This window comes from Lates calcarifer, linkage group LG16_LG22 (assembly GCF_001640805.2).
Source record: "Lates calcarifer isolate ASB-BC8 linkage group LG16_LG22, TLL_Latcal_v3, whole genome shotgun sequence".
In the NCBI taxonomy this organism is placed as follows: Eukaryota; Metazoa; Chordata; class Actinopteri; family Centropomidae; genus Lates; species Lates calcarifer.
The window spans coordinates 16,185,143-16,201,455 of record NC_066848.1 but is presented as its reverse complement, the minus strand read 5'-3'; the positions used below and the strand labels follow the sequence as shown (position 1 = coordinate 16,201,455).

The window sequence follows — 16,313 nt, the reverse complement described above, 5'->3', positions numbered from 1 at the left end:
AGATACTGCTTACAATTCGATGCATCGGTACTAAGGAACTAATGACATCATATGTAATCATTTATGAGTCATGCAAGTCTTTTTTTTTTTTTTTTACTGCAGAACAAGTATTTTTACTTTTGATACTTTACATTTTGCTAATGATACTTGTGCACTTTTACTTATTACTTTATTTCTTTTGAGTACAGGACTTCTACATATAATGGAGTATTTTTCCAATGTGTCATTGTTACTTTTACTTAAGTAAAGGAGCTGAATAATACCACACCATGTTTTCCACCCATGCATTTGCCCTTAATCTGCTTGGTTTTTACTGATTAGATAAGAGCTTTTGACAGTTTGACAGACATTTTATGAAGCTGTAGGTGTGTAAAAGAAATGTTACGAAAGAGTCCTCTCAAGAGTGAGAAATAATCACCAGCCCAAAGTTGGTGCATCTGCACAATTAAGGGATGAGTTTGGTGATCTTAAGGTCACAACCTGGGCTGGTAAATTTAGGGGATTTCCAAGCTGCTGTGGTTTGTAGACAAAATATTCAGTTTTTTCCTTGCCCAGCATATACAGTAATATAATGTGCACTTTCGCAGATCTGTGTTTATATTTACGAATTATTCATTGCACGCAGGTATTATTGCATCTGTTGAAGCATACGAACTTCCTGTCTGAACCTTGTCAGCAGTTAAAGAGGATGTTGGCTCAGCATGTTACTGACTAATAAGGCTTTTTTGAAATGTGACTTTTTCAAGAGCATTGTGCGAAGCCAAAAAAAACTGAACCGGTGTCAGGGCTGAATTGAGAAGCCAAGAGGAAGTGAGAGAGTCTAAACCACATATATCACCAACACATTTTCAGAGCACTGATACATGCTGCTTCACATCATATACCACTGTGCAATCTGACAGTTTAACTTTGTTCTGTGTATCTGTAAACACATGCAGCAGCAAAACAAGACAAAAGACAACGGGATTGTTAAGTTTACTGGTGAATTTCCCAATCTTCCACTGTGAACTAGTTCTGTAAGATAATCAAACAGTGGCTGATTTGAAATCAGTTCCTACCAACAGAATTGGCTTGCCTCATCTGTTACTGTTACAATCTTCAACCAGATTTCTTTGAGGGGCCAGGTCTGTAGTGAGCTAAGTGCACTGATTCTGAGTTTTTACCTTAAGCACTGCTCAGTGGGTCTTATTTGAATTTAGTCATTGACACAGGCTGGTTGGGAAAAAAAATCATGTCGTGTTCTTTCACTTTTACATGAGGCTTGTTTGAGGTCATGACACAAATGGTACAAATGCAGAATCTGACAAACAGCTAAAAACAGTAAACCACTTATACTGTCTTGGCTTTAGTCATAATTCAGCTTAGCTTTTTCAATGCTACCTACAGTTCAGTTAAAGTGTAGCTCCACAGTGAACAGTATCTACACAGCACTAATAATTGTAAATGAAGTTAAATATTTTTAAAAAATGTTTTCACAATGTTGACATCATGGTAATTAGTCAAAAATGCCCTATTTGTATGAATAATCTTATTATTTTATTAGTTGGCATCAACACTAAAGTGAAAAGACAGATTTTAGGAACTGAATGTATAACTTGACATTAAATATCTTTGTTTTACTACAGTGTAAGATATAACATTATTTTAAAACCTTTAAGATTTTGAGGTGTTTATCACAGATGGTCATATTCACACATACATTAAGGTTCTTCGCGTTCAAGTGTTGGTGGTTACATTTTTATCAGTCTGCATGCCATCTTCGGCCCACTGACAGTAATGCTGTCTCACTGTATTGCACAGTTGACCCCATCAGTATTTACATTTTATGTATTTTCTAATCACTTCCTCTGTGCTTTTCTTGTCCCTCTGTTTTTAGTTTGTTAAGTGCTGGCTATGCAGGCTCCAACTTCCCAGAGCACATCTTCCCTGCGCTTGTTGGGAGGCCCATCATCCGCTCTACAGCCAAAGTGGGAAACATTGAGATCAAGGTACGAGCTGGTCCACCTGATGTTCATAGAATGATTTTATTTGACCAGAAAGTCTTGATTTAAGGGCGAACATGGTCAGGAAACCACTGATAAGACAGAAGTATAACCTACATAGAAGATTGAAGCAGCAAGATATGAAATTACATGTAGCAGAGCAAAGTCAGTTTTTAATAGAAGCACAACATCAAAGCCGTAAGCTGTCTTAATTTCACTGTATAAGATGTGTTCAATAATAAGAGTTGGCAGCCTAATTCGGCGCTCTAGCTGAGATAACCAAATTCAATCATAGATTCTAAGTCTTCTAAGTGTAAAGATAAGATATTAGAATATCTCCAGGCCATTACTGCAAATATGAAATCTTTAAATCAACTATATTTTGGGTAAAAATCAGTTCAGTAGACAGCAGAGGTTTAAATGTTTGTCAGTTTCCCTTTATTTTAGCATGAAGCCTATCTCTATCTCTCTCCTGTTCTTTCCAATTCTTTTGTTTATTCATCTTTATTTTTTTATATCTACCTTCCTCTTCCTCCATGTTTTGTTCCCCCATGATGAAGTAGAATGCCCAGAAGATGGTAAGTTCAGGTTGGTGTGTGCCTCCTGTTCTTGCCTGCTCCGGAGAGTTGTGTCGTGTTTTGATCTCAACCGAAAATTAAGCTCTTCTTTCTTTGTTTTTTAATGATTTTTATTTTATGTCTTTTCTTCATTTGTTTTCTTTCATCTTCTTTTACTTACACAGTGACTCCATTCTTCAACATCCCAACTAGTTTGCTGATTTTAAGCGCTGAGTTTTTTTAGGGCTGCTGGCCAAATGAGTGGCACAGAGTCAGATAGATATACAGCGCCTACGTTAATGCACTCCTTTCTCCAGGCTAAAAGTGTTGCAGAAATGGTTGTGATGAATCATTGGCCAGCTGTTATCGAAGGAGTGCTAAAAGAGATTTTGGACCATTTCCATTTTCAGAGTCTCTGATCTGCTGGTGCATCCTGACAGCTAACCACCCCACCCCACCCCCCTCAATCCTGCTGCTATTTAAAGACTGAAATAATCACAACAGTTTTCAGCCTAAAAGAACATAAAATGTCAGCTATGGCTAATGGCCATATGTTAAATGTTCTGTATCTGTATGCATCACAGATCTATTTTCTTTACCATTGTGAAGCAATGTGCAAATTTCTTTTCAGCAATGTCCACTTAAGATTAAGTTGCTTCACTAGTCTGCAAGTGTTTCACCTTGTACAAGTGCAGAGAAGTGTTCACACTCAAGGATGCATGGCAGGCAGCTGAAATTTGGAGACAGAAGCACATCTGTTTTCCTTTTTACTTTTTGTCTTTTATTTTTATTGAGACCACATGGAGGCGATGCCTGTGTCTGGTACTCTGTTAATGCCAAAGCACACAGGATGAACCCATAAAATGGCTGCCTTCAGTAGGCTTTTGATGTCTCCAAGTGGAACGTGAGATGCTTGACTGTGTGGCTAACACTGAGCTCTAACCCAGCGGTTGTTTACATTGCCAGGCTGCCTTGCATGCAGCTAGTTGAATGGTGCTAAAACAAGTGGTTTACTGTAGCTAGAGGGAAGTGTTTCCAGGTGTAGATGCATGGAAAATAATGCCTTGTTATGCATGCTGGGTAACTGAATTTTTAAGTGAAGAGCTACATGAATGCATCTGACAGACTCATCTTGTGGCGAGTGAAAAATGGATGATCACTTTAGCTGACCAGCAGGCCAAGGGAGCAAGCTGAAATTACTGATATTATTGTCCAAACCAACACTCGGTTCTCATCCATGCGTCTACTGACACTGAATGATCCAAACTGGCCTTCAGAAATAGAAGGGCCGTGCTGCCTTGTTTTCTAAATGTTTATCTGTGTTGACATTTGACCTCTCCGTCCAGGACCTGATGGTGGGGGACGAGGCCAGCGAGCTGCGCTCCATGCTGGAGGTCAACTACCCGATGGAGAATGGTATCGTCAGGAACTGGGATGACATGAAGCACCTGTGGGACTACACCTTTGGCCCGGAGAAGCTCAACATTGACTCCCGCAACTGCAAGATCCTTCTGACCGAGCCCCCCATGAACCCCACCAAGAACCGTGAGAAAATCATCGAGGTATGTTGAAGTTTATGTGTGTTTGTGTGTAGCGTGAAAGTATTTTTGTAGCTGTGTGAGAGGGAAGGAAAAGGGGAAATTGGCTAGTTTATGGCCGTTTACCCTGTATCGTTGATTTGTTGATATACTGCACTACTACTAAAGCATTTGCTTTATATCCAGTAAATCAAAGCATTGATATTATCAGCTGTCAGCACTCACTGTCAGGTATTTCTTATCTGTTACTATAATTCTTATTGTGGGCCACTATAGGTCTACAGGTTCTTTCTGCTTCCTGAGCAATGGTTGGCTGTGTGACACAGCCTGAGACGTATGTAAGTCAAGGCAGACAGACTCCCCAAGTCCTTTCTAAACTTAAATATCACCTTGGTAGAACAATACACCTTCAAAACTGCTACATGACATGCATTAGAAGAGGCCCAATCAGCTGTTGAGACCTTTCATTTTTAAGGAAAAAAAACACATTGAGGTTTTTTTATGGAGTCTGCGTCAAACAGACATCACAGGAAAGATATTTTAAAGCATTGCAGAAGTCCCACTTTGGTTAAGTCTCTGTGAAATGATTTCATTATGTTTTACTTCTGCATTATGCTACAGATATAGTTTTGTATGTACTTTTGTGCAGATCTACTGTAAGGGTTATTTTTTATCAACACACAAACAATTATTCTTACTGTCTGATGTTTACTGGCCTCTCCTGCAGGTGATGTTTGAGACCTACCAGTTTGGAGGAGTCTACATTGCTATTCAAGCTGTGCTGACGCTGTATGCTCAAGGTAAGAGGACACGTGTGCATGTTTGGCCTGCAAGTTGAAACAAAAATGAAGACGTTGACATATTTCTGTTGACAATAACAGTTTCCTCATCTCTTAAATTTTGGAGGTCTTGTTCCTCTCACCAAAACTTCTTACCCATGAATTAGATTTACCCTGATAGCCAGGTGGTAACTAATAAGTTATTGGTAGATGCTTTTTTCTTTCAGGTGTCACCTTACACCATCAGACAGAGGGCTGTTTTCTTGTGTGGCAGTTAACGACCGCACCTTTGTCAAATAGTTTGTTAAAAAGATTTGTTTTATGGGACTGCTCAAATGCCAGAAAGTCTAGACAGTCACATGAACATCATATTACAATGTCCCAGTTAGACACGATATCCTGACATTATTATCTGAAGTGTCCTGATGTGTGTTACACTCCATTTGTGTGGTGTTTGGATCAGGATCAGATGAACTATTTGCACTTATAATTAGGCTCGTGCATTTTGAATACACAGTCCTGCAGGTGGTGCATATGGAGGTCTGTGTACTGCTTAACCATTTTCTCTCTGAGTTTATTACCAACTAGCAGTTATTAGCAGTTAATTATTACATTAGATGTGTTACCTTTCCAGGTTTTGTGTGTTTACCCAGCTAACATTGTGAGCAGCCAAAAACTCACCCTGGATAAACTTGGATATAAACACAGATGAACTCCAGTGTGTGTGTGTATGTGTATTTTAGGCCTTCTGACTGGTGTGGTGGTGGACTCTGGTGACGGTGTGACACACATCTGTCCCGTGTATGAGGGCTTCAGCCTGCCCCACCTGACGAGGCGCCTGGACATCGCAGGCAGGGACATCACCCGCTACCTCATCAAGGTATCCATTCTGTCCTAACAGTCATGCAGAGTGAGACAGCACAGGGTAACAAAGAACACAACCAAAAGTCACAGTGCAAACAGGATAGTTAATCAGTAGTAGTATATACTGTGCAAATATGTCATTTTGATGGATTGCGCTTCAGATAATTGATACTAGAAAATAAGACTAGCTGGTTCTGCACCATCTTAATATACTGCAGTGCCATTATCTACTTCTGGTATAGGGGGTTAAATTAATATTTTCATGCACATGTCACAGGTCATAATCATAAGGAGAAGCTGGCATCATCTTCTTTGTAAAAGCAATTTTTTATTTTGTGCCGACTTCCCTTTTTAAGTATCACTAGTTCTCATTTAAATAAACCTATCAGAGGATCTCAGTAAGTAACTGAAAAGAACAATGTTTCCTGACCATACTCACCTTCTCTCTGATTTCTCTTTTCCTTGTCCCTTTTCTGTGTCCCTTCTCCTGTTTCTCTCTCTCTCTCTCTGAGTTCAGTTGTTGTTGTTGAGGGGTTATGCCTTCAACCACTCTGCAGACTTTGAGACGGTGCGCATGATGAAGGAGAAGTTGTGCTACGTGGGCTACAACATCGAGCAGGAGCAGAAGCTGGCGCTGGAGACCACCTGTGCTGGTGGAATCATACACGGTAGATTTTAGTTTTCAACATAATAAAACAATGAGGAATCTACTTAGATTTATACATGCAAGTAGATTTAATGTAGCATTGTTTTAATAAAAACTGACAGGCACATGTATGGCGTGAGGTACGTCCACTCTATAAATACCAACAGAGGAAGTTTAGGTTGTGGGTTTTTTTCTACCTGTTAATTAGAGCTATTGTATTAACTGCTGCTGAGCTTATTGTGTAACATGGTGTTTGTGGTTGTTATTTCATCAGGTGTGCAGACACAGTAGCCAGTGTGAAACCAGACATAGAAATTAGTTGCTGCCCTCACATGGACATTGTGTGCATTATTCACTCAGATGGCATAAAATCAGGAGGAAATGACATCCCTGTCTGCTGTCACCTGCCTAATAAGTATGCCGTTAAAACGATGATAAAGAAGAACACCTATTCAAGTTTTTGATTTTTTAGGATGTGAAATAACTTCTAAAAAATACAGAATGTACACACACAAAAAAATGGGGACATACATATTTTGTGAGACACGTTAAGCAGCTGTTTTTCAGGTTGGCCGTTTTTACTTAGGCACACAAGACATTTCCAGCCCTCAGGGATTCTCTGTTTTGTTTACTTTTTTAAAAATGTAAAATGAGTTCTTTTTATGCACGCCACATGCACACAAGTTTCACATTTCTGCTTAAAATAGCATCATTGTATAAAAAATTCCTCCCAAAGGGTTTGTTATTCAAAAGTGGCAGTATTTTGAAGTAATCAAAACTAATGGGGTAACTAAATCTGTTTCTGCACTGAGCTAAGTAGACTACCACATGCCCGTTGTTGGCTCTGTTGGCTGCTCTAGGACAGGGCAGCGCTGCTGACTAACTGTTTTCTCTGGGACTCAAACATATGGGGGTGCAGTGCTCCTCCACCAGGCTTGCTTTTCTTTCCAAGGCCTTTTCCCTGCAGTGGGAACCACAGAATCTAAACGCAGGACCCGAAGTCTGTGTTCCTGCACGCTTTACCGAGCACATGTTGTGTCTCAGAGCTCACTGTGACCATGTGTGTTTGGGTTAGTGTAGACGTGTGTGTGTGTGTGTGTGGGTGGGTGTGTGTGGGCGTGCGAACATGTATGTGTAAGTATCATTTTGTGTGCACGAGTGTGCTGAAACAAGGAGGGCAATGTAACTGTGGCCGAAGGGCCCTGAACTGCACGTTACATCATTTCCTGTGCAGCCACATTGCGGCTGAGGCTGGGCTCCGCTTCCTCCCACTGCCCTCAGCTGAATGAAGCCTTTTTATAGTCACACACATTCACTCTACTCAGTTTGGAGCCTACACTCTCTGCTTTTACTCGCTATACAATGTCATCAGAGGATTTTATTTTCAAACTGCAGTAAACAAACAGAAAATTCTCTTTTGAAAATACTGAGAAGTTAGGACTTCCTTTCATACATTGCAAGCACAGAGTATCCTTCTTGATTCTTACACTCAAGATTTACACCCTTTAGCATTCTCTGTTGAGTCATACATTAAATCCTACCTCTGCAATGGTGTCATACTCTCTTTTTTTCCTTGTCTTTTCATCTCATCCCTCCCACACATCTCCAGCTGCCAGATGGTCGTGTGATCAAGGTGGGAGGAGAGCGGTTTGAGGCCCCTGAGGCTCTGTTCCAGCCCCACCTCATCAACGTGGAGGGTGTCGGAGTGGCCGAGCTCCTTTTCAACACCATCCAGGCGGCCGACATAGACACCAGGTGAGGCCAACGAAAGCGCACAGATACTTGTCACTGTCGATAAAGATGCATTAGAATAAACTTTACTGAATGCAGCTTTGGGTCTCCACTCTAACACACATTAATACACAAAATTAGCAAGTCGCAGAGCACATACACAGACAAAAATACACAAAATGGCCCAGCAGAGCGCCTACTGAAGCAATAGAAGGTTTAAGACATCAAACTAAATATTTCTTGCACTCCAGAGTTCTTTATGGAAAGTATGAAAATTGAGTGGAAAAACTAAAAAAAAGCACACTTGGAAAGCCAATGCATTATTATTTAGTTCTTGCTGCTGAATGATCCATTTTGTACTATTCACCTCAGGTCACAGGGGGACTTAAATCTGTCTTCAAAGCACATTTTCAGCAATTATGGACTTAAAATATGACAATATACCCATTTGGAGGGAAACTAGCTATGTCACTTGTATAATTCTAAGATGCCTCTCTTCCCATCTCCATGTTGCTGGGTCTCTTCCTGCTCTCATCATCGTTTCTCTCTTCCCATCACCAGGCCCGAGTTCTACAAACACATTGTGTTATCAGGAGGATCCACCATGTACCCAGGCCTGCCATCTCGGCTGGAGAGGGAACTCAAGCAGCTGTACCTGGAGCGTGTGCTCAAGGGAGATGTGGACAAGCTTTCGGTGAGAAACCAACGCTTAACGCCTCTTCTGTAATTATATTGTTGACTATGTCAGAGCGTTATGGAAGTGCTCTTAGCTAAAACTGATCATATGTAGTTTGCAGTGACTTTGGAAACAGGTCATATGACATTAATTTTAGCCCAAATTTGAATATGGTTCGTGTCAAGTGTGCTGCGACCAGTGCAGTCAAAAACAAACTTACTGGTACATTCAGATGATCCAAAGTCTGGCTCTACTGCACCAGGCCTCTCCCTTGGTGTGAATTCATATTTCCAGCTGATTCTCAGAGTTTGTTTAAGTAGGCCTGGGTGGGGCTCCCCACATGTGAGAGAGCAGTGAAGTACCAGAAAGGTACAACCACCACAGGGGAACATATTTGAGTCAGTTTAGTGAGTAAACTGTGACTGACACCTGACAGTATCTCCTTTGTCTTAATGAGGAAGTCTCATTCACTTGAACTTCGCAGTAGATTAAATGGAACACCTTTTATTTGTGCAGCTACTATCTGAACACATTTGCAAGGTTTAGGAGCAAAGTTCATGATTATGCGACGTCTCAGTCTGGTGCATTACACCTAAATTACCACCAGGTGGTGCCAAAGGCCAGAAAAACATTCATTAAACTTAATCAGAGCACACCACTTTAATCATACATATTTCAAATTCACTTCCCAATAATAAATATTTGTTTTGGAAAAATATCACTACATTACATTTTCACGTCAGTATCCCAAAGACACAGAACTATGTTGTAAACAAAGGTCTACAGATGACTCATAAGTTTAACAGCAAGTCATTATGTACTTTACTTTTCTGCCCACAACTGCAATTTTCGTAAATTGTTTATCTCATTCTGTTATGGTAGTGTGTTTTTCACATATCTTTCATGAATATTAACACAATCTACAAAAGTCCATCTTCTCAGATAAAATCCCATTGACCCAAAATACTGATACAAAATAGTGATAGGGTTTGATACACACAGTCAAACCCTGTAGTCTCGAAAGATGACACTTCAGTTGTAGTTGAGTCTTTCATAGAGAGCAGGGGCTGTGGTCAGCTTTAGTTCATGTGGATTACAGTGAATTCTAACACTGACAAGATTTCACAGTTGGGAGAAGAAGCATCAAAACATCCATTTAAAACATTCCTGCAGCATATCCCACATCTCTGCTCTTCTTTATGGTCCGTCATCTTCCAAACACTCAAAATACCGCTAAATACACCACCTCAATTTGTAGCGTGCACCTTTTAGCTGTTTGTTTGCAGCTATGTTTAGACAGCCAGCCACATGAGCAACAAACTTAAGCTGCGTCTTTTGCCCTATTTGGTGAAAATATGAGTGTTTGGACATACTGAGCGTACAGACAGAGTAGAGAAGTGGGATTATGTTGCAGGACAGGTTTGAGAAGTTTGGATTGGTCTTTTGATACTTTTTCCATCTTCAAAAGTTGGAGTAAGTCGTACCTGACATGAACTGAACCTAACAGTAGCTGCTGTGAAGCCACATCTTACGCTGATTTTAAGTAGAGGATCACTTAAATCAATATTTTTACATGAACAATGTATCAAATGACTGTTCAAATGCTCATAGTGACAAACCCACAGAGACTCATCCCTTGACTCAGCAGTTCCCCTCAGCTGTACAGAGCCTTTTAGCATCTTTAAGATTTCCAACCCGAAATGTTTCTCTTTTGGTTCAAGTTCACTGCTCTTGTCAGTGTTGTTTCCATGCACAACAGGCAGCTGCTCTCAGATATTTTTCTATATTTCTGGAGAGAAAAACAGAGGTAAAATGAGAGTGAATATTGGACGGTGTCAGGTGACACAGTGACAAGGTCCATATCTGCTGGATGTTTAAACTGGCAAATGTTTGCTACAAGTACAGTATATCACCTTTAAAAGGTAATAATACTTGATGTTAGTATTGTTTTACAGAGCTTGTTACGCCCCTATGTGACCAAAAAACATCTATAAATGCCAGTGGTAGCAATGTTCATACTTCATGTCCTTAATATATAATGTTCAAATGCTGCATAGACTACTAATGTCCTCATAGAAAAGATCTTATGTCTGATATGACACTGTTAAGACAATATACACATCTTTTAGGTGTTAATCTAAATATGAGTCCTTCTAGCTGTTTTATTTTACTGTTGTATTTGTTGCTGGTTGGACCAAGCCGCTCGGGGCACTGAAATTATTTCAATTGTTGTCAAGTTTGCTATTACAAATTTTTATTTGAATGTATAAACACAAAGTTAGTTTCTCTGGATCAAACCTTTATTGTAGTTCAAACCGAAACTGAGCAATAATACAGAACAAACAAAAGAATTTAAACAAAAGAGCAGACACTGACTAGAAAAACATTAAGATTTGTGTCATATCCGAGTTGAGAGAAACACAACAATGGGGCAGCAGTGTGAACGCTGCCTGAGTCACAGGTCTTTTCTTTGTCACAGGGGATCTTCTTATGTGTCTCTTTGTCCCCCTGTCTTGTAGAAATTTAAGATCCGGATTGAGGATCCTCCCAGGCGAAAGCACATGGTGTTCCTGGGCGGAGCCGTGCTGGCCGACATCATGAAGGACAAGGACAACTTCTGGCTGACCCGGGAGGAGTACCAGGAGAAAGGAGTCCGTGTGCTGGAAAAACTCGGAGTCACCGTCAGATAAAGCACTGAACGGACAGACCACGCATACACACATACAAATACACACACATACACACTCACAGGCACACATATACATGAAATGCACCCCCCCCCCTCGCCCTCATTGCAGAGTATATATCTATTTATCCCTCTTCCTCTCTTTCGGCTCTTGATACTCCTCAAACATCAGAGGGAATCGAGCCGTCACCTCCCTGCTCTCCTCCTCCTCCTCCTCCTCCTCCTCCTCTCTCGCCTCTCTGCCTCTCTTCTCTCCTGGTTTGGGATTGGCTCACACTTTTCCCTCGCAAGCCCTGATTTCCACTGAAAGCCCTCTTTTACTTTAACTAGGAATAGAAGGGTTAACGTCGCCCTGCTGGTGTATTTTGGAGCCTGATTTTCATTGAGTGCTGGTGGAGAAGGTTAAAACCAGGGTGAGACATGTTAATGAGACATGTTTATCTGCAGATAGGTTTGATGTGAATTAAATTGGGCAGGTAAAGCCACCAGCCACCGCAGTGAGCATTTTAGAAAGGTTAAGTTCCCTCCCTTGAAAAGTCCAGTGGGGGATAAATTGATGCAAAGTTTCTAAGCCGCTCGTAAACGTCTGTAATATCACAATCAGGGTCCACCACAAACAGCCACGGGCCGCTTTCAGCATCTGATCCAGGTGAGCGAGAACTGATCACAGTTTTATGTCGGTTTTTATAAATGATATCATGACTTTTCTTTTCTGGGAGAGGGATTACTTCTTTTGCTTTTCCTTTTTTGTTGGATGTATGAGCTCATTTATATCTTTAAATCTGTTTTTTTTTCTCTTCCATTGACTTTTTCTTTTGTTGCTGTGCACTACTACCATTGTAAATGGAGTGTATTGTGGTAACAGAAGTTCCTCCATGTTTTTATGAAGAATTGATGGTTGATTTATAAAGGGACAAATACGCAAAGTAGAACCCCTGAGCTTGACATCGGTTGTGTGACGGTACTTTGGGGTTTGTGGGCGGTGATGGGACGTGGGGGGAGCGTTACTGTTTGTTCCTCGTCGTACAGCCTCGCCTTTGCCTCCCCTCTGGGTGTAAATCTTAAGCTGAATGAATGGGTGCGAGCAGTTGTAGCAATATCAAGACTGTACCCACGCTATAGTACCTCACCTGTCGTGTTCCTTCAGATCCACCAAAGCACGGAGGCAGTTGCAGGCTGGCGATTAGATTGATTTGAATCTGGGCACAGAGCACCGAAAAACTGGGGAAGTAAAACGGTATTTTTTTTACTTTTTTTTTTTTTGAAGTTGAAATGCTGTTGAGACCATAATTTAAGTCCTCCATTCTTTTGCTCCCAACGGTCAACTTAATGATTACTGGAGGCACTTCTATTTTGAGTATGATAAAATGTGTATATTTTTTTTTCCTCTTTCCATGAACGTCTATCCAGTGCCAAGTGCAGTTAATGTTAACTGGATCTCATGTTTTAATGTCTTTCTTTTTGTCACTGTTTTCGTTTTTATTTTTCCTGTGTTGTTCATAGCATAACTGCCTAACGCTGATTTAAATAAAGAAAAGTGATTTATAAGGATTATTGTTTGGTAGGTTCTTTTTTTGTGACTTAAAAAACTCATTCTGGGTTTTACTCGGAGTAGATAATTTAGTGAAGCTGCACACATTTTACAGAACTGTTCACAGTAGGGCAGCAGCTAACAATTACTTTCATAATTAGTAATTAATTTCTCAACTAATTGATTTATTGCAAAGTCTACAAAAAAGTTTTAAAGAAGAAGAGTGTAGAAAAGCCAACAAGTCCTCAGAGAGTCTTCAAATTTCCTATTTTGTTGGACAAAACCCCAAAGACACTCCGTTAACAGAGTCATAAAACAGAAAACATTTACAAGCTTTTTCCAGAGCTTTCAATTGTACCTCATGGTCTTCATCAGTAGATAGAGTTTACTCAGTAGCTCATCCACCCTCAGCCATTTTGTCCTGAAAAACAACCCTGAGCAAACTCTTTCTGCTGTTGAAAACCATCTGATATGGTTGAAAGCTCTAGAAAAATTGTCAATGTCAATGACATGCAAAATAACATGCAGAGCCTGCAATTACACGTTTTACCTGTTCACATGCAGCCAGTCAAGCCAAAGCTGTGAGTCATCTTCAGTCTGAGAGGAACAAATTAATACAGAGGGAAAGATTACAGATAAACATCTGCAAAATCACAACCCTGAGCTGTTACGCAGAACTGATTTCCAAATCATCTTATCTGTCTACTTCTGAATCTGTTTTGTGCTCTGGGTGCGGGTTTCATGGAGAAAGAGCAGATCTTGAAAACCAAAAACATTTCCTGCTCATCTTTAAGTTTTGCTTAAGAGTGTTGCTGTTATCCAGAACTTCCATGGTCGTGTTTTAATTTACCTTCTACTAGTTGCCTTAGTTGCTGAGAGATGTATCACTGTACAATATTAAAATATGTGTGCAGCAGCATATTTCCTTACAGCTCTGCAATGAGGAAAAACTACATTGTTACTGTCATCAGTAAAGAAAATAATGTCTGTTGTTCCTGTCAAGCTCTCGTTACAATGAAGCCAGGGTTTGGTATGAGCACGTTTTACTCTGGAAATCTCACATCAAACTGAAGAAATTCACCAGAGAAAAATCTGAAACTGTGCTTGTTATTCCAGTTTGGAAAAACATGTTGAGCGTTATGAAATATATTTTGTCTTTTTTTGTCTGATCAACAGTTCAAAATCCAAAGCTATTCAGTTTACTATTATGTCAGACAAGGAACAGCAAGACAATTGTCACATTTGAGAAGCTGGAATCATCACATCTTTATTATTTATACCTAAAAATTCCTGAAATTATCAACTGATTATCAAAATAGTTGCAGATTAATATTCTTTCTCTGTTACTTGACTCTGGTCTTTTTCTAGAGAGCTGGGAGTGAAATTAGTTGTGCAGATAGAGAGACGTCACTACCAGAGGAGAGGATGGAGGTATGAAGGTGACACAGAGGAGGAGAAGGAGGAGAGCTCTGCACAGAGCAGAAGGAGGAAGAGGAAATGGAACAGTGGCAGAGGACTGGCGCCACCAGAGGAAGAGGCTCTCTTTCCGTGCCTGAAATAAAGATCGCACCCAGACTCTTCCGGCCTTGTTCCATTTTAATCCCTAGACTCTTGCCACTTCCCTCTTAACCCTGAACTGTTACCTCCGATGTGCTGTTTGAAGTTTCCTCCCCATCTGAACACAAACAGAGGCAACTCTGGCTTCGACAGAAGTGGGAGGCAACTAAGGACGTTTCCTCAAGCACTGCTCTGTACTAATACTGTAGCTGAGAACAGAAAGTAAGAATCATGTTACGGCACTGCATTCATTTATCTGCAGATTCAGATCATATCTTCGTTATTTTCATGAACTCTTTAAAAAAAACTGTAATCACAGTGAATTTTACAAATTTTAGACAAAGCAATTTGTGCTGGAAAATTATACATCTGCCAAAATATCGTCTGCTGATGAGGATCATGTGATGTGATCAAAAGCTCCAGAACAGCTACTAAATGGACCTTGTGGATGAGTATGTGCTCTCAATTATTAAAGAGTTTTGGAGAGTTTTCTAAACCTATAGAGGAGCATGAAAATCAAAGTCTTGTATGAGGTCAAACACCTTCTGCATCTACAATTTATTTTTTATTTTTGTTTAATTTTACTCTCATTTCTCAGTACTGATATGTTACCATGTAACACATGTTAATACATCAGTAATTTAACACTATCAGCATTTGGTTTTGATACTTAAGTACATTTCACTGCCCACGCGTTTAAGTTATTTGAAGGACTTATGTGATATAAAAGGACTTTTAACAGGACTTTATTTGTACTTAAAGACGTTTCTGTTCTGTTGTTACTTATATCAAAGATCTTACTACTTTAAACACTTGTGGGTTTCAAGTCGCATCTGCTCAAAACCTTCCCAGCTAAAACATTTTCCACAGGGTGGGAGTAGAGAGATCTTTTCCTTAGCAGTCTTACACGGTTTATATCAGGTGCAGGGTTTGAACTCAGTCAGACAATCTTTAATAAAGTATGCTGAAACAATTATCTGGTTCTCTGTAAGCTACACTGCTGCAACATCTCTGCTCAGTGTGGATTAAACAGGCCGGCAAGTAACACAGATGTAGAACAAAATCTCAGTCATAAGGAGGAAAATGTCAAAATCCTGCCTATCTTTGGACATGAGACCACAGCACTGCTGTGGGACAAGCCACCCCATTCCTGTAAATTGCACTGGGAAGTGAGCGCCGGTGCTCTGTGCACCCAGAGAGGGGCCACGCTGACCCCATTACACGAGCAGATATCTTAAATGTTTGCACATGTGGACTGTGATGCTGTTTGCAGCCGTTGAGCTGCTTAGCAGGCCCCCAAAAGCCCTCAGGGACCTTCTTTTTTCTTCTCTTTTCTCTCTCTCTCTCTCCCTCCCCCTCCCCGCTCTCGCGCTCCATCATTATCGCCCACATGCTTTTCCAGAGACATCCTGAGTGAAACAGCTCGACGTCCTCGATGGCTATCACATGTTTCTGCTAAGGAGGGAGGCAACCGGGGAAAGACATCTTGAGGAGAATGAAACAGGGTGTACTGGGCTGAGGTTTCTTTTTTGTGCTTTCTTTCATTAAATACTTTACAAAGAGTTTTGTGGAAGTTATTAAAGCATAATAACTTCAGGCATTGACTGACATTTTTTATCCTCTGGACCTCCTCACAAAGTCACGGGTGACATCCTCTCTCTGTAGCAGTTTTATTTCTCTCTAAAGATTCTTTATTTATTTTTTAAACTGGTTTAGGGACTTTTTCTGTTTGGCTTCAAACTATTTGTTGTCCTAACCCAACATAC

General features: G+C 40.4%; 1 protein-coding gene across 1 annotated transcript; it reads left to right on the top strand.

Moving 5' to 3' along the window:
• Positions 1-1,834: 1,834 nt before the first annotated feature.
• Positions 1,835-13,011, top strand: LOC108873292 (actin related protein 2). The gene is given in 9 exon segments (XM_018661474.2): positions 1,835-1,988; positions 3,886-4,101; positions 4,805-4,877; positions 5,600-5,736; positions 6,238-6,366; positions 6,368-6,388; positions 7,976-8,121; positions 8,659-8,791; positions 11,293-13,011. Coding segments are annotated over 8 exon segments (1,020 nt in total). The 5' UTR covers positions 1,835-1,988; positions 3,886-3,891; the 3' UTR covers positions 11,464-13,011.
• The last annotated feature ends 3,302 nt before the right edge of the window (positions 13,012-16,313 follow it).